A 24,894-nucleotide genomic window follows, 5' to 3' on the forward strand; every position below is an offset into this window, starting at 1 on the left:
AGCGCTCGCGCTGGTACCTAACCCGCGCATGGAAAAAGGAATGGTGCCGACAAGCTTCAACACGCGCTGGTCAGCGCTAGGCGCTGCCATATAAAATTTGTCTTGGTCTGCTTCAACCTGCTTCCTTTGTGTAGAACGAACCAGCGCCGGTAAGCGCTTATAAGTTTCCAGCGCTCTTTCTCAATACGGCCTAGCTATATATCTGATTGTGGGAGGGTTCAAGTAGGTACGTTAGGTACCTACGCAATTTTTGAAGATTTTGATTTTTCTGTACCTACCCCAGTAACGTTATAAGCCTTGTATCCACTTGAGCATGCTCAGGCGAATGAGCGGCTCATGGCCGAGCCGCTCAATAGTTGGAGACGCGCGCTCAGGGCGAGCCGGCATCTGTCGGTTTTTGTGCATGCTCAAACTTCAAAATATGCGCTCGGTATTCGCTCGGCGCTCAGTGTGGACGGTTGTTTTTGTGTGTGAGGCCCCGAGTTTTAATTAACGTTAATTATTTAATTAATTAATACTTTTTCTGTCACCTATTTGAAAAATGAGTGAGCCGAGCGTATACTGAGCAGCCTGCGACACAGCTTTTTCAAGTGAAAACTTCTTTAGCGGCGTTGAGCACTTTTTCTGTAATGGGTATAAAATCGCGTCAGGACACGTGACAAAGCGCTCGCGTTTTCACTTCTGCCGGCACTCCTGCCCCGTTTTCCAATTACAGCACTAGAGCGCATTATGCGGCATAATGCTTAACGTTGAATGTTCCAACTACAGCAACGCTTCGCACAATCGAGCACTAGAAAAAGTAATGCGCGTGAATTGATGCGTGCAATCGATTTATTGTAATTATTAATTGCTGGAAAAAAATTTAAAGCTTTCGTTTCATTGTAGTTTTTTCGAAATAATCAAAGTTAATTCAAATTATGTTAAAAAAATAAATATAAGTATGGATGAAGGTACAAACATTGAAAAAAATGTTAATGAAATAATCAAAATCCAAATTACTTAAAATAACCGTAAATATTTTTCAAACAATTATTATGTATACCACTTTATTTACACATTAATGAGGTTATTGCTAACTCTATGAATATTTTTTTTTCAACACAGCGCATCCTGCTGGTGCGTTTCATGTTCCAATTAAGCATCAGCATGATTCGGCATTGTGCGGCACTGAGTCGCATTAGGGTGCACTCACACACATCAGTCACCGTCAAGTCACCGATGACTGATCGGTGACGGTTTGTGTACGTATCCACAAACACCAGTCACCGTCATGTTGTCCGTCAGTCACGTCGCCGGTTTGACTGAATCATTGAACACATACATCAGGTTAGTCAGTGATTAGACGTGTGTCACGCTAGAGAACATGTAGCAATTATTGACGGTAGCACGACGCTGACTGAACTGAGACGTGACGGCACCGGGTGAGTGAGGATAAAAGTATGATACATGTATGGAAAGATTATTTGACGTGCCTGACCGGTGACGTCACTGATAGATTTCGTGCCGGCGACTGTCGTGTGGGAACAGAGTCATACTAGAACTATTGATACATATTTTTTTTTAATCCTGTCCGGTGACGTGCCGTGACGGTGACTGATGTGTGTGAGTGCACCCTTATGCTCTGTAATTGGAAAACGGGGCCGGAGTGCAACCCCGAACCCGTCTTTTTCTTTTACATAAATATCTGTGGTACCCATATTGACATTGCTCTTAGCAGTTGACAGATATGACATAATAAAGTAGGTACAAATTACAATGATAAGTATCGTGCTCGTAATTTGTGTTTGTTGAGGTTATAATTGCGAAATGAAACTTGGTATAATATTTGAAACAATCTGTGATAAATTTAGAAAAATAAAATAAATAATTGATTTCTAAAATAAATTATTTACTTGTGATTGTTTGAAGATATATTGATAAATTGTGAAAATGGCCCAGAATATTATAAGGAATTTATTGCGGCGTAAAGAATTTTCGATTGTGTAAGTAAAGGAATTTTATTATTAAAATTGTATTGACCAACATAATGGATGGAACTAATTGGTATAACTTTTTCAGATTTTGCCCAACAGTAAGAAATTCATCCCCAGGAAATCCGGTCTTCAAGCAATTAGTCCGATCGACAGCATCATTTCATCATGCTTATTTGCAAAAATACTCATTGGAACAGAACAGCTTATATAGAAAAAACCGTTTTTACTCTGTAAATGCAGCGGAAAAGACAGACCAAGATTATATAAATGAACACAAAATAACAATTATTGGTGAGGATGTACCAAAACCATTCAGAGATATTGATGTTAGTGGATTTCCAGATTATATCAAGTCTTTCTTAAGAGAACAAGGATTCACAAGTCCAACAGTTATCCAATCCCAAGCGTGGCCTATAGCACTAAAGGGTGACAATTTTGTTGGTATCGCACAGACCGGTACAGGTAAAACACTGGCATATCTTTTACCAGCTGTTGTACATATTAAAGAGACACAAGGGAGGCGAGGTAAGGGGCCAAGGGTACTAGTTTTAGCACCAACTAGAGAATTAGCCAGACAAATTGAGGAGGTTGCAAAAGAGTTTCAGAAATCATTAAATATTCGTAGTTTGTGTATATATGGAGGAGTTAGTAGATCACGACAAGCTGAAGAACTAAATCATGGTGTTGATATATTGATAGCAACTCCTGGTAGACTAAATGATTTTATTGATAGTAAAGTAACAAATCTTTCAAGATGTGGTTATGTTGTTTTGGATGAAGCTGACAGGATGTTGGATATGGGTTTTGAGCCTCAAATAAGGAGAGCTTTGGAAGGTGTTCCCCATGAAAGACAAATTTTAATGTTTTCCGCTACATGGCCAAAAGAGGTACAGTATTTAGCTAAGGATTATCTTGGCAAATTTGTACAAGTAAATGTGGGATCAACTGATTTAACTGCAAATCACAACATAACTCAGCATATTCATATAGTTGAACAGCATGAAAAAATGGATAAGTGAGTACTATCTATATTATTAATTATTGTTATATATAGAGTTTTCATAATGTATAAATTTTGAATAAAGTCAATATAAATTTATAAAGTCAATATATTGAATATTCTTCTGCCTTCCATATCTGCATACTAAACAATAAGCATTTTTTAAAATATAATAATTAAAATTTACTATAACAGGTTGAAACAAATAATGCATGATATATCTGGAAGTGGTTTTGGAAAGATATTGGTGTTTACCAATACAAAAAGATTTGTGGACAGTCTTACTCTAACTCTGCGTAGAAATAATTGGTCAGCAGTTGGAATTCACGGCGATAAGTCGCAAATGCAGAGGGACATTATTATAAACAAATTCAGAAGTGGCGGGACAAATATATTGGTTGCAACAGATGTTGCTGCCAGAGGGCTCGGTAAATACAAATTTTTAGACGTATGAAAAATACTATTTGTAACAAATTTTAATTTTTTGAAAAAAATATTAATGTTCATCATATTGTAAAATTTCCTCTGATTGTTGGGTTACCTGGTAGATATCGCTACCTAGCGATAAGGCCGCCCTTTGCTGTTTCTGTAGTATTGTCTTTGTTATATGTATTTATGTATTTTCAATGCAATAAAGTATAATAAATAAATAAAATGTTACAAATTTTTTACTATAATAAGAGGATAGTTCAATTTTTATACATAACTAGCGGTCCGCCCCGGCTTCGCCCGTGGTACAAAATTACGTTTTCTCTACATAAGAACCATCCTCGTACTTCACTACATAGTATAAAACAAAGTCGCTTTCCCTGTCCCTATGTCCCTATGTCCCTATGTCCCTTTGTACGCTTAAATCTTTGAAACTACGCAACGGATTTTGATGCGGTTTTTTTTAATAGATAGAGTGATTCAAGAGGAAGGTTTATATGTATCATAAGATCCATTAAGTAGTGGAGAAGTACTGTTATTTTTGAGGTTTCTAATGTGATGTCGTAAAAAATTACATTTATTCCGCTTACATTGCAAACGCAGGCTGAACCCTACGAGTTTTATCAAAATAATGTACTAAGTATTGTACACATTGAAAAGGTCTACAGAAAAGTCCGCGATGGCATATGTCTATCTCTTATGGATTACCCACAATAACTTTTTTTTGTCATTTACTTTTTACGACAAATAATGGCTAATTTTCGAAGCGATTTTAACCAATACAGCATTAATCCTTAACCAATTAAATACCATGGATACATTGTTCATTTAATATAGATCTATATGGCCCTTTACACCGTATGATTTAAGTGAATATTTTCGAAGATATTACAGATTTAATAAAACCGGCCAAGTGCGAGTCGGGCTCGCGCACAAAGGGTTCCGTAGCAGCAAATATAATAAATTACAGTTAAATCAACCTATCTCAAAAACTATAAGAGATACTTTGATCAAACCAAAAATCGTTGAAAGAGTTAATTAGCATGCATCACCTCTATTTTTTTTAGAATTTTATACCCCGTAGTTATAAAAATAGAGGGGGGGGGACATACTTTTTACGACTTTGAGAGCTGATATCTCAAAAACCGTTCACTTTAAGAAAAATGTTTTTTAGAAAACTTTATATCATTTTAAAAGACCTTTCCATTGATACCCCACACGGGTATGTACATCGAAAAAAAAAATTTCATCCCTCAGTTACATGTATGGGGGGCCCCACCCCCAATTCTTTTTTTTACTATTTAGTGTCATATTTTTGTAGCGGTTCATACAACACATATTCCCATCAAATTTCATCACTGTAGTACTTATAGTTTCCGAGTAAATCGGCTGTGACAGACGGACAGACGGACAGACGGACAGACGGACATGACGAAACTATAAGGGTTCCGTTTTTGCCATTTTGGCTACGGAACCCTAAAAATTGCAGGACGTAGCGTTTGCGGCCGCCCGGCTATGTATTTTATACCCGTGCGATGCCGGAGGCCGGAGCGGGCCGCTATATTTTTATACCTATACAACGTTCACAATTTTTCTGTAGTGTATTTAGTATCAGCATTGCACCCGTGCGAAGCCGGGGCGGGTCGCTAGTCAAGGAATATAATAAAAAAAGAATTATCGAAATCGGTTCAGCCGTTCTCGAGTTATGCGCTTACCAACACATTTTGCGATTCATTTTTATATATACATAATAAAATATTTAAATATGTAATATTCAAAATTCCAGTCAATACATTACAATTTTCTGTGACTGTATCTGTGGCCCGCAACAAATATATATATCCATTTATTTGTATTTTTTCAAAAGTTATATTTGTTAAGATGGCTAAAGAAACTTTATAAACAATATCTACTGCAGAATACTTTTGCAAAATTTGTGAAATTCTAGTAACTATGACATTTTTTGTGTATTTGAAAATAATTTTATCAAAAATGATATTAAATTTGTCTAACAATTGATACCTTTTTTTCAGATGTGGATGGCATAACACATGTTATAAATTACGATTTCCCGAACACCACCGAAGACTATATTCACAGGATTGGACGTACAGGGCGATCGCAAAATAAGGGCGTATCTCATACAATCCTCTCAGAGGAGGATGGACGACAAGCAAAGAGCTTAATAGCTGTGTTGAAAGAAGCCAATCAGGTATTAACATACACTTACATCTTAATATATATAAATCTCGTGTCTAACCAAACCACTTACACTGTAAACCACTTAACCGATTATAATAAAATTCGCACACCATGTGCAGTTCGATCCAACTTGAGAGATAGGATAGTTTAAACATGTAGGTACCACGGGCGAAGCCGGGGCGGAGCACTAGTATTTTATAAAGAAGTACGAGCATATAAACGATCATAGAGAGTATGACATCATTATCCTCTATATAATAAAAATTAAAAATGAAGCGCCAAATGTGTTAGCGCAAAACTCGAGAACGGCTGAGCCGATTTTATAAATTATTTTTTTATAATATTCCTAGAAGTATGAGGATGGGTTTTATGGAGAGAAAGCGTAAACATGTATCATGGGTGAATCCGGGGCGTACTGCTAGTATGTATAATAAAGATTAATCACCAAATGTGTTACTAAGCGTAAAACTCCAGAACAGCTCAACCAATACGGTTAATTTCTTTACGATTTTCCTAAATCGAAAAAGGGCTAAAAAGACAGAACAATGTTACATATGTATAAAAATTAGTTCTTTTACGAATGGCAGGGGCGCTTTTCAAATCCATGTACAAATGGTCTTGATGACAATACAAATACTTTGATAGTTTTCGTGCCTGCGCTTCTGCTTAGTTATCTTGGTAGAATCTGTTTTCTATTTCCTGTAAAACGAACAATGATTCAGGACTCATTCCTAACTGTCTCTGCTCCAAATAGAGGCGAAAGACAAAATACATTTAAAAATATGTCTATGTAGACTTTGTACCAATCATACATTGATGGTGTTCTTTTTGAATTAAAAACTTTCTACTAATTAAAAAGAAATAAATTACTAAGGTTTTGTTTTTGTTTCAGGAAATACCGGAAGATTTAGAGTTACTGGCAAGAGATTATAATAACTCTAAAAGCATTGAAAGAAGAAGCAATCCAAAGTACAGCCAGAAAGGATACAACAACAGAAGCTATACTAATAACTATAGGAGCAACAATAATTACAGAAGCAACAATAACTATAGAAGCAGTAATAAGAGATGGCAATCATATGATAGAGAAGATTATTATTAGAATTTTAGTTTATTGTTATAGCTAATTTGCTTGTATTCTATTCTGTAATATGTAGCTTTAGGATTTCCCTAGTAATAAAATATTTCAAACATAAACAGGAAATTTATTTTTATTTCCTTAAAAACCGACAGAAAAAATTGGAATTATTACCAACTCACACAAGAATATCTATATTCATCTCACATTCAGTGCATTCATCTATTTAAAAGATCTATTTTATTTATTCTGTGAGAGATGGGCAATCTATTATTAATTATTTATATCTATCAAAATCAATCAGTTGCTATGACAACTAAATTAAGAATGTCGCTCTTGATGTCGCTTCATATAAATAACGTGGTGAGGGCGGCGTAAACAAGATTATGTAAAACTTAACTAAAATGGCATTGCTTCCCGATCTAGATATTCGAACTGTTTTGAATGTTGTGGAAGAAAATTTTGAAAGACAAAATTTGGTAAGATACCTTAACTTCTCTAAAAGTTAACCCAACTTACTACTATCTAGTACTGGTTCTCTTTTACAATTCTACAATTAACATGATAATCTTTAAAATGGATTTGGGAATATTCGTACCAGTCATTCAGTATCAGGAAAATTTCTTTCAGAAAACCTATGCCATTCGCATGATTTATACAGGTGAACATACTTTGACTAAAGAGGAGATCATACAACAATTTCAGCAGACGATTCATGATGTGAATGCTAGTTACTGTGAAATAAATGTTCATGGCTTATTGCTCGTTTACGATAGTTACTTTGTTCATATTGTTGAGGTTAGTACGTAGCTCCCCTGAGTATATAATATGTTCTGTGGTACGTAGTAATTCAGTGATATAATGAATAACAGGCTGAATGGATACAAGTATTTGCGGATCTTTGCATATATAAAACACATGAAGCAAATTATCGTTAACACTTGGTAGGATTATTTTCATTCAAATATGAAATATTAATAGGGCTCCGAAGACACAGTGCATAGACATTTAAGGTTCCTATTTCAACGTGAATTGTCTTGGATAGAGTATATGAAAAAGCAAGATGAGGAAGCGGCCAATACTGATGATGAAGAAGAAGGTATAAAGCTGCTTGAAGAACCAGAAGAAAAAGTTGAGAGAAAAATGTTTAAACGTTTAAAGATGTTGGTGACATACCATTCAATAACGACGGTAAGAATTTTATAGAAATATTTCGTCATTCAGTTCATTTACTTACTAAGTATTTTTATCTTATGTATGAAACGGCTTTCAGAATCTTACCTTATTGCCATGTAATAAACGATCGCAGGACTCTTGAAACTGAAAGAGTACCTACTTACCTATCCATCTTATATACTAAATACGAATTGCAGCGTTTCTTCGACGGTTGGCGCGCAGTGACGGCCCGACCGCCAACTCTGGTCGGAAAGTTGGATGTCTACGGTCCATTGTCCGAGCATGTGGAACAATTGCGCATCTGTCTTGACAAGATAAGCAAGTTCTGTGCGCTAGCACAAGCTGATGAAGAGGTGGATATATAGCCTATTATAATTTCTATTGTTACTTAACATTTTTGGTATTTACCAATTACCATAGATTTAAAAAGCGTTTTATGCTTGTATACAGGGTGTAATCGTTAAGTGTGCACAGGCGATTTTTCCGTAAGTATTACAGATAACAAAAAACTTTAAACTGATATCGAAAGTACTTAACCTAATGAGTAAAATGGCTGTAATAAATTTTTTTAAAAATAAATCGAGAAATATCAAAAAAATTATCTTTAAACCCTCCCATACATTAAGTATGAAATATGAATATCCCGTACACATTTAATATGAAAGATTTTTAGCTTTCTTTTTCTTTTTTGGTTTTCTTCATTAATTACTTCGCAAATTTGAAGTGGCATTTTCCACGCTTTTTCCGGACATTTTCACGCATTTTCCGGATATTTTCCGGGGATTTTCCGAGCATTTTCCGGGCATTTTCCAGGCATTTTCCACGCTTTTTCCGGACATTTCCACGCATTTTCCGGATAATTTCCAGACATTTCCCTGGCATTTCCCGGGGATTTTCCGGATGTTGCCCAGACATTTTCCGGACATTTCCCTGGTATTTTCCGGGAATTTTCCACGCATTTCCCAGGCATTTTCCGGGGATTTTCCACGCATTTACCAGGCATTTTCCGGGGATTTTCCAGGCATTTTCCGGATATTTTCCGGACATTTTCACGCATTTACCGGATATTTTCCGGACATTTTCACGCATGTCCCAACATTTTCCGGACATTTCTCAGGCATTTTCCGGGGATTTTCCAGACATTTACAGGCTATGTCAGGGAAATGTCCGGAAAATGCCTGGAAAATTCCCGGAAAATATCCGGAAAATGCCTGGAAAATCCCCGGAAAATGCCTGGGAAATGCGTGGAAAATTCCCGGAAAATGCCAGGGAAATGTCCGGAAAATGTCTGGGCAACATCCGGAAAATCCCCGGGAAATGCTCGGAAAATCCCCGGAAAATGCCTGGGAAATGTCCGATAAATGTCTGGGCAACATCCGGAAAATCCCCGGGAAATGCCAGGGAAATGTCTGGAAAATATCCGGAAAATGCGTGGAAATGTCCTGAAAAAGCGTGGAAAATGCCTGGAAAATGCCCGGAAAGTGCTCGGAAAATCCCCGGAAAATATCCGGAAAATGCGTGAAAATGTCCGGAAAAAGCGTGGAAAATGCCACTTCAAATTTGCGAAGTAATTAATGAAGAAAACCAAAAAAGAAAAAGAAAGCTAAAAATCTTTCATATTAAATGTGTACGGGATATTCATATTTCATACTTAATGTATGGGAGGGTTTAAAGATAATTTTTTTGATATTTCTCGATTAATTTTTAAAAATTTATTACGGCCATTTTACTCATTAGGTTAAGTACTTTCGATATCAGTTTAAAGTTTTTTGTTATCTGTAATACTTACGGAAAAATCGCCTGTGCACACTTAACGATTACACCCTGTATATCACAAATATGTATCTGCATTTATAGTTATTAAATAGTGATCAAATATTTTTCAATGATTGAATTCGGACATCTAAGAGGTATTTACCAGTTTACTATCAAAGCCAAACTTTGAGCATAATGAATCTATCGATCAGAAACTACAGGTAGTCCGTAGTCATAATATGTAGCTTTTTATGAGCCTAGTACAAACCTGCTCTACATTTCAGTTGTCATTTACTGGTTTGAGTGCAAATGACCCAAAAATGGAAGCATTACCTGAAGTGACTCTATTAGATTATCTGCTGCAATCACAGCACATACTGGATCTTCGTAACGTGGTGCATTTACATCGGCGTGTCGATGACTATGCGTTCTATTTTGGTAAGTACACCAGATGAGAATATTTCAGGCTCACCATAAATGTAATTAATTTTGATAGCATAGTGTACTAAATTAGGTTAACTCGAGCGGTAACCTTGTATGATTACTAATTTTATTAACGAATAAAATTTGAAGAAAGTATGAAATTATATATCTAATTTGCGTGTAGGTACTTTCTTTAATATCCAATTAAAGATGATGAGAAGGTGGAAAATCCTAATTATTTTACATCACTTTTATAAATGTGAAAGTGTCTTGTTTGTGTAATTGTGTCTAGAGATGAGAGTGACATAGACTATTTTTTACCGCGGTTAGCGTTAGCTACTTTTAGCGATTAAGTATTCTGTGCCGTGGTGAAACATCCCATTTTACTACAATTTCCTTTGACTGCACGGATGAAACCGGTCGTGGGAAGCCTACTTGCTTGCTTCCAATTGATAAATCATATTTTTTATAAATGTATTTATTTTCTGAACAGAGAAAGTGTGGCCACTTCCATCACATTTTACACCACGTCTCCTTTACAAGTTGAAAATTGACGATTCCTTCGTCGAGCCATTACCAGTCATGCCGTGGGAATTAGTGAAAAAAGAAGTAGCAGAAGATGAGGAAAGAGAAGAACAAAGTGGCAGTTCTTCTAGTGACTGAGGCTTTCACTTGTTTAGTTCACAATTTAGTGTATACAGTAAAAGCTGTGAAATTAGGTGCCTACATTATTTCTATCAATGTATCGTTGAACTTTCAATCATGTAATAAAAAAGTTTATACTAATAAACAATGTAGTTACTTTAATTTGGCATTTTATTCTTGAATATTTTTAATTTTAGTTCGAAGAGCAAAATCTGAATATACAGGTGGTATTAAAATAGTTATCTATCTTGGTTGGTGCTGGTCTAAAAGTTACCATAGTAATAATATTGATCAAATCAATTGTGTTAGAGACTATACACTTACACAACGTAGTAACTAGTAACTGCTACTTTACGGGTTTGTGTGAAAATATGGATAAACAGAAAACCAAGAAAAGAAATAGGAAAACTGTGCTGGGTATCAAACTACCACCAATTGACAATGAAAATATAGGTAATGTTCAAACCATAATAGACGTTGATCCACATTTTTATTCTTTGGTTGAAGGAAGACCGATTAGACCTAACAAGTCTTTACTTAAATATAAACAAGATATAAGAGAAGTTGCACTTAAGAGAACACTTCACGGTTTTTTAGTCGACGAAATATTACGAATAAACAGAGAAATTGAAACGGAAAGAAAGAAATACGAAACTGCATCTACACACTTTGACGAATATAAGCATAGTTTCGATAAGTTTTTAGCCTTTGATAACAATAAAACAATAGTTATAATGAAGACATCAGATAGCCTAGCAAAAGAATTAGCAAATCAAACAGAAGATAATAAGAAAGCTAGCTATGAACTTGCTTCACTTAAATCAAAATTACAATACATTGACGAGACATTACAGATTTTATTATCGTTTCAAAGTTTTTTGTACAATGCTGCCCCTGTTTTGTGGCGTGAAAAAGTTAGCAAACCAGTAAAGTATTCTGAGATTTACACAATGGATACAAACTTCTTTATAAAAATAGATATAAATCTAATAAAAGAAAGACTAAGCAAATTACATCAACCTTGTCTTTATTTCGAAACTCCCGAACAACTAATAAATGCTTTTAGCATGCTGGAGAAGCAAAATTTGAATTATCTTTTAGTAACTGAAGAACTAAATTCAGAAAAACGAAAATTCCTCAAATCTGTAGAACATTTGAAGTGTTTGATGAACGTGGAATTAGATAACGTTCAACAGCAGGTAACTACAAAATATATATATATCCAGGTAAAATTAAGATATAATTTTGTTCATTTCTTATTTAATTTTTACTCGGTTTCATTTCAGATTAACTTAACGGAGGAGATAATCAAATGGAATGAAGCAAGGGAAGTAGAACTGAAAAAAGTCTTTTTCAATATTCTTAACGAAAATATGCGTTACTTAATCTCCTCAGAGACTGCACTGCAGATATTTAATTACGTTGAATTTGCATTTAATCAAATCATAGCGCCCAATGATACAAAGCTTAGTCCATTAGAAATGATGTTTTGTCTTGAACGCGAATATAATAATATTATGCTAGACTTATCAGCGTTCGACTTGGACGACATAAAGTCAATAGAAAAAGAAATATACGAAAAGGGAGTAAATGAAATTAAACAGGCGAAGATCGCAAATAAGCTTTTAAAGGATATTGATAAATTAAGCAAACGGTTAAAATCAGCATATGAACCATCTAAGCGTACTTACAATTAACTTTATTATGATTTAAATATAGTTAAGAATAACCTTACACTCAAAATCTTAATAAACTCAGTTCACACATCTGTTGTGCTTTTCCCTCAGATGGCATTATAAAAATTCCACTCGATATATTTTTTACAGATTTGTATCCTCAAATCTTCTTTTTAGATTCTCCTTTTTATTCTAATCTTTGCGTAAATATTTTATTGATGAATGACAGTGACAAACACGCAAGCTTTTGACTGGTGTAAGATAATTTTTTAGTAAATTTTCATGGAATATTTTAATTTGTATTAATTTTCGAGATGTCCTGTTTAAAAGAAGAGCGTAAACCAATACGCCCAATAAAGACTTTAGATGTTATTTTTAGACGACGTTATGTTCCTAACACCCAACATTATTTTACCAATCGAAGTAAAGCTTTTAAGAGAGATGCAAGTAAAATAAAGCCATCACAACCATTTTTTGTACCAAGGTCAGAGAAATTGCTTTCTTATATAAAGTACAGTGATCGAAATGAAAAGCTGATATCCAGAAGAAGGTTATCTCAACCGCTGCATTTGAAAGACAATCTAAGAATAGCGGCAACAAGAGATATATCAAAAAGACTTTACCTTGAAGAACCTCCAGATAACATAGAGACTGTTGTTAAAATTCATCCAGAATTCTACACTGTCATAGAAGGTCGACCTTTGCGATGTTTTGACGATATTAAGGTATACGTTAATAATATTCGGAATTATGCTATGAACAGACAGCAAATAGGATACAGACGTGATTTAATTTTAAAAATTGATGAAAGTTTAGCTGAGGAAACCAAAGAACATGATATAATCGTGGTAAACTTAAAACAGCATATTAAAAATTTTCAAAAATTTTTAACTGAAGATTATAAAAAAGCATGTGCCAGGGTCTCTAATGCTGAAAAAGTTTATAGTGATCTAGTTGCTAAAAATTCAGAATTTCTTGGATATGTTTCGAAATTGACGATACTGAACAATATTATATTCAAACTGGACGCTATAAGAAGTATTTTAAAAATTTACAGGAGTTACTTAATATTTGTAGCACCCCTTTCATGGAGACAAATGTATGACGAAACATTAAGGGATAGAATACAATCAATTCAGTTTGAGACTGGAGAGTTTGCGACAGACAATGATTTGGTTGAAACCTTGGACATCGATAAAATGATTGAGCTAGCTAAACAAGAATTACAGAATCCTAACCCCGCTCACATGTATTTTAAACGACCGCATCAGATGCTATATCTGTTTAGGATAATGGAATTACAAAGCCGAGAGTATTTAATACAACTTTCTAAAACTGATGCTCCGTTTAGAATTTTGCAAGATCGCATTAAGCAGTTAAAATTGGTAACCAAACAGGAGCTAGATCATTTCCAGTATTATATAGATTATATTACTAACGAGATAGCCCGAGAAACATACAATGAAACTTATTTACGTGATAAATTTTTTCGCATTCTAAACACTACATTTTATGATAGTGTTGCAAGTCCAAATACATTAAAATTGAGAATTTGTATAGAATATGTCTATGAACAAATATTTGGGAAATGTGAGGAAGGACATCAATGTTTACAAGACCCAATGAAGATATTGGAAGTTATGTACGAAGACTACAATTTACGTTTAGATTCTTTAGATTTTAAAATTGTTAATCAAGCGCGTAGTGATTTCTTTGCTCAAGATTTGAAGACGATGACAAACGCATATAAGGCTCAGAGAGAACTAAGGGCGTTCCGTGAGATGACAAATGCAATGAATAAAGCATTTTTACCTCCAGCAAAATATAAACGGCCAGTGCTAAAAAAATTTTTGGATAAAAAAAGTCGTATGGCATTATTACTAGCTGAGAAGAGGCAGTCCAATATCATGAGTGGTGAAAGACCAAAGCCAAAAAAATACAAAATTACAGCCGAAGAAAAAGAAGGATTACTCATGTTTACAGACTGGTGTGAAGGAACTAATCCGGGGCCGTACTTAGAAGAGTACTATAAATACGTAAAACCTGCATTTGAATGGGTTCCTCGGAAGTCAGTTTTTCTTTAAATTTGAATAAATATTTTGAATTATTACATTTTTGTATTTTGACACCTCTTTTTTATATCTAGATGGTTTTATTTGTCGTTTCCACTTTAACATCTTTTATAGAAAATAATATTTATATTTATTTTATTCTTCTTTGTCTTAGTAATGGTTGACAAAGATTCACGTTCATTTATTATTAATATAAACAAACAAAAGGAATTCAAACTTTTTGAGCCAATCAAGCTCAATAATAATGGACGTAAAATTTTTATTCGAGAAAAGCAATCATCCAAAACCAGTGCAAAGAAATATGATTTACCAAAACAAGAAATATTACCTGTACGTAAGTTAAAGCGAACACAGCTTTTACTACCTTTTAGATTATTCATGAAGAAACAAAATAAGAATCGATTCAAAAAATATACAGAAATTAGTATTTTTGATAAACATAGAATTTATCGTCCTCAGTTACAAGAATATTTAGCAGCAGATAAACTTCCAAATGAAATTAACACAATTACTGATTTAGATGAACATTTCTTTGAATATGTCAATGGGCGTCCAACGTTTTTACATGTGCCTATTTTTAAAACTTTTAAATTGATGCTTAATGATTTTATGAGAATTCGTCAAGAAATAGGCCATAAAAAAGATTGTGTGTTAAACGTGGATGTAAATAAAATCCAAGAAAATGAAATATATGATTTAGCCGTACGGCATGTTATTCAAGAAGCTAGTCACTTTGATAGTTTTATATCACAAGATTATCATAATTCTATGATTCTTTTAGCAAAATGGGAGCAATTAGAACAAAAAGTTGAGCGTCAGGTTGCTGAATTGCAAAGCTTAGCTAATGAGATGTTTAGTATCAAGTCGAGAATCATTGGACTTGATTATAAATACAGCCAACAACAAAAGTTTGGCAGATTTTTGTACTATTTGTCACCTCCCACCTGGCGCTTACATAACAGAGATTTTGCGAGATCTGTAGAAATAGAAGCTAAGGGGTTTGATTTTGGTGATTCTAATGACGAGGACACATTTACTGTTATATTTGAAAAATTGCGCAAAGTATGCTATGAAAAGCCAGTAAAACCAGTCTTATATTTTAAACGTCCAGAAGACATTATAAAAGTGTTTAATGCCATGGAATATCAACAGTTGCATTATTTCACTCATGTGACACATTTGAAACCTTACATAAAGAATTTAAAGGAGAATATTAAAACACTCAAAGACATGAACACTCAAGATAGTGCTTCAATTTTAAACTCTATATCGAATTTCCAAAATCTTTTAATTTTTTGCGAAGACAGATGTACTCAACTAAAAGCGAAATTTTACAAAATATTATTTGGTATATTTTATGATTCTGTTGGGAAATTAGATGTTTTAAAGTTAAAGCTACACTTGGAGTTTTGTTTTGAAAAAATAATTTTGGACAAGCCTTTGAATATGGACATTACTTCTATCGCAAGGAATCTTGAAAATTTTTATATGGAATATTCTTATCGATTAGACTGTATAAAAAGTGGCAACTTACGACGAGCTATAACAAAATGCCAAGAAATGGAGAGTCAAAAAATCGTGAAAGCTAATCGAGCTGCTAAAGAATTGCGCCTCTTTGATCGGTTGGAAAAAAAATTGCTACGAGCTCACGGTCTTTATTCTAAATCTATGAACAATCAAGTCAATTATCAGAAGTTTCGTCAAGGCAAAAAGCCTGATAAATATAAAGTTTCATTAGACACTAAAAAGAGACAAAGTTTAACAGCAGACGAGTTGGAGTATTTAGCGCTCTTTACTGACTGGACTGAAAATGAAGATCCGGCTCATTATTTACAGCGCCTGAGTTTAAAAGAAAATGACGATAAACTTGTTTAGAGTAATTTAATTTACATACAACTTATATATTATTTATTCAAGTTTATTACCCAATTCTTGTAACAGCAAATGTTATTTTAATATAAAAGGTATAAAACCTTAAGGTAAGTTGCAGTTTGCATAAATGAAAAGCAAAAGTTTTAATAAAAACAGACTTTATTAGGGTAGTCAATAGAAAGAACATTCATTTGTTACAATGACAATTGAAATAAACAATACAATTACAATAATGCATCGATACTTTTAATAAAACAATTTTTTCAACAAAATATATATTACCTACACATATAAAGGTTTGGTTTCATGGTATTGACGAATAAATACACTTACGGAATTTACATATTTACAGGGAGCTTAACATAATTTATGGTAAAAAGCGTCTATATTTAAACACAGGTATATCTAAATATTTACTAAGTTCTCTACGATTAATAAATAAATAGCTTATATAAAATTGTGTTCATTTTAGTATTTTAAGATTTCAAAACAATTATACACTGTAAGAAGTTAATTCATAAAATTCACTCGCTTTTATCTATTTACAACTTATTTACACGAGTTTTTGAGAAAAACTTTAAAAGCCTCTGAAAAAATACAAGCTCAAAAACAGAAAAGAGAACTTACAGATAATATTTTTGGGATCAAAGCTTTGAGTCTCGCCTACTCGAAATTATGTTTCCTATTATTTGCATGAATGTAATTAAATTAATCAATGCGGATTTTAGTCGTAAATAATTCTATCAAAACATAAAATTATTTTTATGGTTTATGAAACGATTGTTAAGAATTTTGTTAAACTTTTAAATAAGGTATGTTTAAATTTGTGTCTAGTGAACAAATTACGAAGAGCATCAGGAGTGAAAAACAAGTAGATGAGTAATTACTAAAGCAAAAGCCTAATGAAAGTATATGTGTATACTTCTTTGTCTAAAAATGTTTCCTATATTATATGACAAATTACAAATATTAATGGTCCCACACAATATTGTGAGCCAAATAAACTAATTTTCAACGTATTCAATTAATTTACTCGTTATTGAAAATTTGTGGGGATTATAATCAGTCCTACAATCACGAAGCTATGTTATTCTTTATCTGTTTTTAAAATTTTATGAATCTCTTCATTTCCTACCTAGCTATTTTCAAAAGAAAATGACTAGTTACTAAATTAATTATCAAAATATTCGTATCCTTCAAAATGTTCAATATAACTTGAGCAACATTATGATGGAATATTATCATAAGACGTTACAAATCTATCGTAAAAACAATATTTGGTGTTTCTACCGTGGACAACGTTAGCAGTATCCATACCTCAAATGGTATCTTAGCTTTATCGTTTAGGACGTTGACAAACTTTAACCATATAGCTTTTGCCGTATATGAGCAGTTTATCTAACTCGTTTCTTTTGTAATTTCGCAAGTTTTCTTCTTTTTAGTATCATTTCATATAATGATTCAAGGCCTTCGTGGAGACCTTCTCCTGTGATAGCACATGCTGGTTGAACGTGCCACGAATGTGCATCCCGAGATCCATGTGGGGAAGATACTAACTCGTGAAGTCCTAAAAGTTTTTCTAACTCCCGGGGCTCTTTGGCTCCCGGTAAATCTTGTTTATTTGCAAGCACGAGTATTGGCACACCGGTGTTATCTGGTGATTTAGCAGTTCTAATAAGCTCCATTTTAGCCTCTTCCATCCTCTCTACGTCTACAGAATCTAGAACAAATATAATGCCATCCGTACACCTCGTGTAGGATTTCCACAGTGGTCGTAATTTTTCTTGACCGCCGACGTCCCACACAAGAAAGTTGACACCTTTTGACTTTCCAATGGTGCCTTTAACTTTCTCGCAGTTGAAACCTATAGTGGGCACCGTATTGAGGTATTGATCGAACTTGAGCCTGTAGAGTGCAGTGGTTTTGCCGGCGGAGTCCAGGCCCAGCATGACGACGTGCAGTGTGCCCTGCGTGGATGGCAGTGCATCGAGCAGGCTCGAGTTTTTGCCCATATTTGCACCCATACTGCTTTGTGAAGAGACAACTATCTGATACTCTCGTCGGATCGCAACATTTTGAACGACCTGGAATGATAAAAGCCTAGGATTAATCTATTTGATTAGACACCGACATTTTTTACCCTAAGTCAGGGATTCTATCTTTGAGAAAGACAAAAATAAGACTAAATCAATAGATGTTTAAATTAAATACGACATTGCTATGACATTGGATGCTAGTGCAAACTTGTTAATTTATATAAAAATCGTGATTATATTATTCACTATAATTTAAAAGATGATGTAATTGTTAAAAATTTATAGCTACAAATAAACTTTTAATATCTGAACCCATGTCAAGATTTCCCAATATCGTAATTACCTACACAAAATATAAAATAATGTAGTGTACGCTTATAGGCCATACAAACAAATACAAGCTATTACGATATTCATACAGCTTTTAATAAGCCGTTCAATGTTCAGTGCAGCCAGACAACCTATATTATTAGAATTCAATAACGGTGCATTACGATGATAGTTGGGGAGGGGGGAGCGTACAGATGAGACAAAATGTCGCCACGATGCCCTTATAGACCTTTCACAAGCAAAACCGTGCTTAGATTGAAACGATACAAAAATGTTATTTTCCGATATGACCTGACCTAATGCGTCTTCAATAAATTACATCAGGCTATGCAAAATCTTTCTTTTTCCGCATTTATTACGTGACGAGGAAAAAAAGCTGGCATTAAATAATGCCAGACGTAACGACTGTTTTATTCATGCTAATTTAGACACAAGTAAATCAATCGATGATGACGTGATGTATAGTACGACATAAAAGAGATGAAATTAATTATTTTGGAACTAATTCGTTTTTCATTACCTGGCAACCCTGAATTGGCAATGTAGCTGTCAAGTTGAATAAAAATTTGTTGTTTTTTTCGTGAAGTGGAGAATTATTGAGATAAAATTGTTATTTAGAACAAGAAATTTAAATAAAAAAGGAGACATCATGAAAAAGGTTAAACGTAGCGGTGTCCGTGATGTGGTGTATAAAGTTTTTATTCGGTGTTTGTCCGAATTTCAAGCTGGAAATTTATTGACTGATTTGGAAAACGTTTACAAACGTACAGCAGAATATACCGGTGAGATTCCATTTATTTTTGCTCAGTACTACGTAAAATAGAATATTCCATTAGTAACGAGTGTTTAATGTATGTATGTATGGCGATTATTACGTTTTCGCAATTTAATTTGAGGTTATTTGTATGTAAACAAAAACTAGTTTTTATAGTGCGACCAGCACAATTTGAGTCAAGAAGTTATATCCAATCCAACCAGCCTCAAATAAAGTACCTAGTTTAGATTTTACTACATAGTATAGTGATAACTGTTTTCATACAGCTATCTATCTATTAATCAATCAAACCATAAGAAAAAAAAATCATATTTACTGTATCATATTTACAGATACTGAAGATGCCCCGTACCCTCTTGCCAGTACTTCGAAACAGAGTGATGATCAGTCCTTTGAAGGAGTAGAATATTTAGATTTTGATGAATTATATTAATGTACAAAATTTATCTACAAAAAAAATAAAAATATGTGGTTTTCAAATCGCCTTGTTTTTTTCTACCCGACGGACCCAGAAAGAGGGTAATGTGTTTGAGCTGCATGTATGCTTGTTTGTTTGTATGTTTGATTCTATGTGCGCCTCTGCAGTCTAAACACTTGACCGATTTTTATAAAATAACTAATTCCAAATACATACATTTAAGTAAAATTTGACCTAGGTAGGTCAATTAAAATACTAATGTATTTTTGTCTTAAATTACACTATTGCTACAATGAAACAATTATAACGGTTTAAATCGCGGTATTTATTTTAGATTATATTATATAGATTTTTGGATTTTTATTCTATAGTATCAAGATCGCTTGCGTCGCAGTATCAGTGTTGCTATATGAGCGACGGTGGCGCCCTCATTTATTTTCATCTCTTTTGTGTCGCACTGTATTCCTGTTAAACCGTTCCAAAATAAATTTGTCTGTTATTATTTCTTGTGATGAGCAACTTTTGTTGTAATAAAAGTCTTTGTTATTACTTTTATAATGACATCTCGTAACGCGTCAGACGGTTCGATGACTTTTTGCACGGTTCTGCGTCCTGAAGCGAACTAACAACTTTGCTTGTTATTTTTGACTTTGCTGGCCAACGACCTCGGTGCACAGAGTACATCTACGCATATTGAGGATCATTATTACTATATTCGCTATTATTAGAATAGTATTTACTATGCATGTAACATTTTAATTAAAGCTTTTACGTCAGAGATTGCGTATTTAATTGTACCCTTTTTTACCGACGATACCAAAACGATAGAAGGTCTTCTCAGTTCCAAGCGAGTGATTTATTAATGTTAACCATGACTAGAGTTTTTGATTATTTTATACAGAGATATTTTATATATGACAGATATAAAAGACCTCTGGCCAATTTTTTATTTAATTAATGAATGCTGAATCATTTTTAATTTCTAAATTTTAATGCTCAAGATGAAAGTGTCAGCTGATTAGTTCTAAACAGGTACGAAATCAGGTTAATTTTTTATAACATTGTGGTTTCCTTAATTAAAATTCGAGGTCAGATAAATCGCAAACGGATCCCAATACGATCGGTCAACTGATTCTTGAAAAACCCGTATTGCTACTTTTGTTTTTATTTGAACAACTAGCAGAGTTTTACTATCGGATGACCCGAGGTCATGTAACCTATATCGTCGATTTTTATCTAGCCTGTACAATCGTTTGTGCGGTTTTTAGATATTGAGAGCTTTCAACGTTTTGTAATTGCATTATTTATTGGCGAGGGAATTATGAACAATAATATATTGAAAGGTCTAATAGTATTCTTTCCTAGTGAGTGTCTAACTTTAGTAAGATTCATAAGGTTTCACATTTATAATACAAAATTAATATTATATAAATGAAAATGAAGTTCATTCACCGCATAAAATGTTATTATCTAGTTTTAATCGAAGTCACGAAGGTCGCGGGAGTCAGGTGAAAGCATTAGATGATCAGAAGGTGCTCATATACTTTCTCTATTTGCCCTTAGGCGCACCCAAACAAGAATTACCAATTAAGTACCTAGTCATTTTATGAAACTATTCCAGAGACCGAATTATATCAATGAAAATAAACAGTACTTTCTTCAATTAGATAATAAGTAGATAATTATGAAAAATTGATACTAGATATTGATACTAGACATTAATAAATAAACATAGATACTTTATGCATGATCATCTCAACTGATAATGTTTTAAATTAACCGCATATACTTAAAAGTATTCCGTTAGAATCAAGAGACCAATAGTGTTATCAATTCAAGCGATCTATATCAGCTGATCGATCTGCGTGAGATAGTTCAGATAGTAAAACGATGTTCCGGCAAGTCTTGTAACAGGTCCTTACGACCATATACATCAACGACCTGCGCCTGATTGAGACGACGTGACCCACTAAAAGCTGAAAGCTTCCGCTGTTCCAAGTCAGCAGTCGCTCTAATTTATTGCGACTGTATAAACATAGTTTTAATGTTATGAGAAATTTAAATTTCTATCATAATAGCAAATTTAATTATTTATATAATAATAATATAATTATGTATTAAATGCTATTTCAAACAAATGTAAGTAACGAACGCATAATTTAGAAGTAAGTAAGTTTTGTACCGCGGTAACTCGACCTTGCGAAAGCCTATCGTTGAAAATTGTTTCCTTCTTTAATAACTATGCAAACATTGGCAGGATTTATGCAAATTTTACGGCCGTGTTTAGCGAATTCGGTCAGTGCATATGTGGACACAACCGTTAATTCATCCATGCAATGCCGGCGCATAACGGAGCGATCTAAAATAGATGTGAAATAGCCGACTGAATATTGTAGTGGAAAAATATATAATCGCTGTATTACTTTATGTTATTGTGAATGTGAATGATTAATTATATATCGTAACAACCTAATTATAAGTGCATGCAATACGGTCTACACTATACATGTACGAAATGCAAAATATACATTAAAATATATAAAAATGTTTTCTACTCCAAGAGGAATAAAATGTGGGATGTATAAGAATTGTTCATGGAGAGCTTTTAAATTGACTTTTATAATGTGGTTTGAAAGAACAGGATAAATATTTTCTATTAAAGCGTCGAATACCTACTTACTTTATTTTGTATTGAATGGTATTATAATCCTTAGATTCCTTTCTTGGTATGCCCTCCGTTGAAGTCTGATCTGTAACAATAGAAAATATCATAATAAGTTTTATTATCAACATACAATACCTATAAGTAGATTTTTTGCTGTGATTTTTTGTATATGTTGATGAAAATATTGCTCATGTTACGTTTATTAAATTTATATCGGATGAGCCAGTAGAAAAATATCAGACGTGCACAATCACTCTCCTCCTTTAAAAAGCTACTTAAAGACCTATCCTATCCCAACAGTAGCTTCTTCAATTTTCTGTTACTACATATTCTTTTTTTTTCCCTTGCTTTCCTGTTTGCCTTTTGAAGCCAATCATTGTTTTATTCATTATATTTATTTGAGTTTTATTTTTATTTTTCTTTTATTTAGTATGTGTATGTATAGGTATATATGTTTATATGTATATATATATATATATTTAATATTATATGTATTTGTAGTATTGTATCTATGATATTGTATTTGTTTATTTTTATGTAGGTGTATGTTTATATAATTATATATTTATTTTTGTTGTTTTTGCATTAATACTTTGTTTGTATTTTTGCACTATCCCATAATCTTCTTGCATTTCCTCTCCCGCCAGGTTGCCTGGTAGAGATTGCTGTTTAGCAATAAGGCCGCCTTTTGGGCAAATTATGCTTTTGTATTTCTACTTCTTTTTGCATACTATTGTTTTCTCATATTTTGTTCAATAAAGAATTATAAATAAATAAATAAATAAATAAAATTATAGTTAATATAACATAAAAATGAAAATTAATATTTTTATCTTATCACGTAAAGTGCAGTAGGTAATAAAATTTTACTTAAATTATTATTTATAAATCCATAACACAGTATAATTTCACTAAAATATATTTAACAATAACATTTCAGAACAATCTGCGCAGCTAAATAAAATAAATTAGCAAATTGCACACAACTCCCTCACAATGAGCGTTAAACCATTAAATTGCTAGTAATGATGATAATACACTAGTAGGCTGTAATAAAAACTACTTAGCAGTAAGCTGTGTAAGTGTTCCGTAAAGTTTTCACCTCTCCGCCGTGAATCGTGCGGATAATAGCGGATGACAATTTCCGCGACTCCCCTTCCATAATTATGAGAGATGAGGATTTCCACCTTCCTACTTCCTACAATGCTACATGTGTTCATTATGCGCATTTGTTTTTATCTCATACGTGCATGGTAACGTTTGAATCTAGTTCACTGTTTAAAATATAAAGATCTTTATGTACAAATACATTACTTATGTTTTTATTACCTACTTCATTTCCCTGAAGAAACATAAGAAGCACGTTATAAAAACAGTAATTTTCTGTTCATTTTGGCACAGATATTTTAACCTCAAACAAGTAATAGTTTGATAAAATACTCGGAATATCTTCTGTTGAAGCGTGGAATAATTGCTGATTGCTTGCATATTTTAGTGTCATTTTGGCATCGCTCTGAAACTGGTCCCAAGAGCTATTCGGTTGATCAATGGGCTAATATTGACGTTTGAGCCATTTCGTTGATTGGATAATGGATAATGGATGTTTCGTATTAAAGGGCCCGCATGTGACTCGTAAGGTCATTTAGACTCATAAAAGAGAAGAAGCTTTATATAGTGATACCATTTTTAATACAGTACAAGGTAGGATATATTTGGAATTTGGAGAGCGTTCAGCAATGATGCAAACGCTTCCAGATATATAACATATGAAAGTATTAGAAATCGTATTTCTAAGTAATGTTTACATTTAGCACCAACACACGCATAATTTTGAAATGGAAAAGAAAATGTTCGTCTTTATGTAATGTGTTTAACAAAACAAACATTAGGCTTATTCATTATATTGTAAAGTCACCGTTCATCGATTTCCCTACAACACTGTTGACTGAGGAAGTCATAACATAATGCTTTTTTGTCGACTTTGTATCGGAATTACAAAGAAACGTACATCTTAATCAACCATTTAACAGCATATGCATTTAAATGAGGTCACTAGCGGTCGAAACAGATAACGGATTCCACTATACTTATTGCACATCTGGCTTTTGGTAAAACGTTACATATATATTATTATATAATTATGCTCTATTGCTCTCTTATCAGCTACACGTGCGATGCGCCGGAGTCTGGAAACTGCGATTTGTTCCACCGATTTAATTTCCGTGACGTTAAGTAATATTACGGTTATGTTAGCGCAGCGAAAGACGTCATCTACACATTTGTTATTCACGCTTAGTTTATGATGCAGCGTAGGTGCAATAATATCACTCAAGAACTATAAATGATTTGCTCGTCTTATCTAACACAAG

General features: G+C 33.5%; 6 protein-coding genes and 1 long non-coding RNA gene across 8 annotated transcripts in view; 5 read left to right on the forward strand and 2 right to left on the reverse strand.

The window, feature by feature from the left end:
- The window catches only part of LOC149484105 (uncharacterized), a 219,251-nt gene that overhangs the window by 21,302 nt on the left and 173,055 nt on the right, over positions 1 to 24,894 (reverse strand). The window lies entirely within an intron of this gene.
- LOC149484108 (ATP-dependent RNA helicase p62-like) lies at positions 1,741 to 6,808 on the forward strand. Its single transcript, XM_089701647.1, has 5 exons — positions 1,741 to 1,982; positions 2,059 to 2,988; positions 3,169 to 3,401; positions 5,436 to 5,614; positions 6,497 to 6,808. The coding sequence occupies exons 1-5, from the start codon at positions 1,930 to 1,932 to the stop codon at positions 6,704 to 6,706; spliced, it is 1,605 nt and encodes a 534-aa protein (XP_089557773.1). The 5' UTR covers positions 1,741 to 1,929; the 3' UTR covers positions 6,707 to 6,808.
- Positions 6,926 to 10,944, forward strand: LOC149484109 (testis-expressed protein 47-like). The gene is made up of 6 exons (XM_089701648.1): positions 6,926 to 7,161; positions 7,313 to 7,480; positions 7,664 to 7,873; positions 8,056 to 8,211; positions 9,898 to 10,051; positions 10,530 to 10,944. Exons 1-6 carry the CDS (start codon positions 7,087 to 7,089, stop codon positions 10,697 to 10,699), a joined length of 933 nt encoding a protein of 310 aa, XP_089557774.1. The 5' UTR covers positions 6,926 to 7,086; the 3' UTR covers positions 10,700 to 10,944.
- On the forward strand, positions 10,951 to 12,412 carry LOC149484110 (uncharacterized). The gene is made up of 2 exons (XM_089701649.1): positions 10,951 to 11,880; positions 11,968 to 12,412. The coding sequence occupies exons 1-2, from the start codon at positions 11,053 to 11,055 to the stop codon at positions 12,376 to 12,378; spliced, it is 1,239 nt and encodes a 412-aa protein (XP_089557775.1). The 5' UTR covers positions 10,951 to 11,052; the 3' UTR covers positions 12,379 to 12,412.
- On the forward strand, positions 12,657 to 14,564 carry LOC149484111 (uncharacterized). The gene has a single exon (XM_089701646.1). It carries the CDS (start codon positions 12,672 to 12,674, stop codon positions 14,439 to 14,441), a length of 1,770 nt encoding a protein of 589 aa, XP_089557772.1. The 5' UTR covers positions 12,657 to 12,671; the 3' UTR covers positions 14,442 to 14,564.
- On the forward strand, positions 14,586 to 16,307 carry LOC149484112 (uncharacterized). The gene has a single exon (XM_089701898.1). It carries the CDS (start codon positions 14,586 to 14,588, stop codon positions 16,302 to 16,304), a length of 1,719 nt encoding a protein of 572 aa, XP_089558024.1. The 3' UTR covers positions 16,305 to 16,307.
- The window catches only part of Arl4 (ADP ribosylation factor-like 4), a 47,130-nt gene continuing 38,678 nt past the window's right edge, over positions 16,443 to 24,894 (reverse strand). Inside the window, exons 2-3 of one of the 2 annotated variants that reach the window (XM_089701653.1) lie at positions 22,541 to 22,610; positions 16,443 to 18,385 (exon numbers count right to left, since the gene is read on the reverse strand). In XM_089701653.1, the coding sequence (XP_089557779.1) occupies positions 17,696 to 18,325 (630 nt within the window). In that variant the 5' untranslated portion in view covers positions 18,326 to 18,385; positions 22,541 to 22,610 and the 3' untranslated portion in view covers positions 16,443 to 17,695. Of the gene's footprint in view, positions 18,386 to 22,536; positions 22,611 to 24,894 lie in introns of both variants that reach the window. The other variant, XM_089701652.1, reaches the window with a different exon arrangement.

The sequence above is a fragment of the Colias philodice genome, chromosome 12 (genome assembly GCF_061535455.1).
Source record: "Colias philodice isolate Cphi_HAF_F1 chromosome 12, ilColPhil1 Martin Lab GWU primary, whole genome shotgun sequence".
Lineage (NCBI taxonomy): Eukaryota > Metazoa > Arthropoda > Insecta > Lepidoptera > Pieridae > Colias > Colias philodice.

Excerpts from the sequence above, each read along its gene's own strand:
- LOC149484108 (XM_089701647.1), top strand. The coding sequence starts at position 1,930 with ATGGCCCAGAATATTATAAGGAATTTATTGCGGCGTAAAGAATTTTCG. Across the intron at positions 2,989-3,168 it reads CAGCATGAAAAAATGGATAA|GTTGAAACAAATAATGCATG; the intron begins GTGAGTACTATC and ends TTACTATAACAG. Across the intron at positions 3,402-5,435 it reads TGTTGCTGCCAGAGGGCTCG|ATGTGGATGGCATAACACAT; the intron begins GTAAATACAAAT and ends CCTTTTTTTCAG.
- LOC149484109 (XM_089701648.1), top strand. The coding sequence starts at position 7,087 with ATGGCATTGCTTCCCGATCTAGATATTCGAACTGTTTTGAATGTTGTG. Across the intron at positions 7,481-7,663 it reads ACTTTGTTCATATTGTTGAG|GGCTCCGAAGACACAGTGCA; the intron begins GTTAGTACGTAG and ends AAATATTAATAG. Across the intron at positions 8,212-9,897 it reads TAGCACAAGCTGATGAAGAG|TTGTCATTTACTGGTTTGAG; the intron begins GTGGATATATAG and ends TCTACATTTCAG.
- LOC149484110 (XM_089701649.1), top strand. The coding sequence starts at position 11,053 with ATGGATAAACAGAAAACCAAGAAAAGAAATAGGAAAACTGTGCTGGGT. Across the intron at positions 11,881-11,967 it reads TAGATAACGTTCAACAGCAG|ATTAACTTAACGGAGGAGAT; the intron begins GTAACTACAAAA and ends GTTTCATTTCAG.
- LOC149484111 (XM_089701646.1), top strand. The coding sequence starts at position 12,672 with ATGTCCTGTTTAAAAGAAGAGCGTAAACCAATACGCCCAATAAAGACT.
- LOC149484112 (XM_089701898.1), top strand. The coding sequence starts at position 14,586 with ATGGTTGACAAAGATTCACGTTCATTTATTATTAATATAAACAAACAA.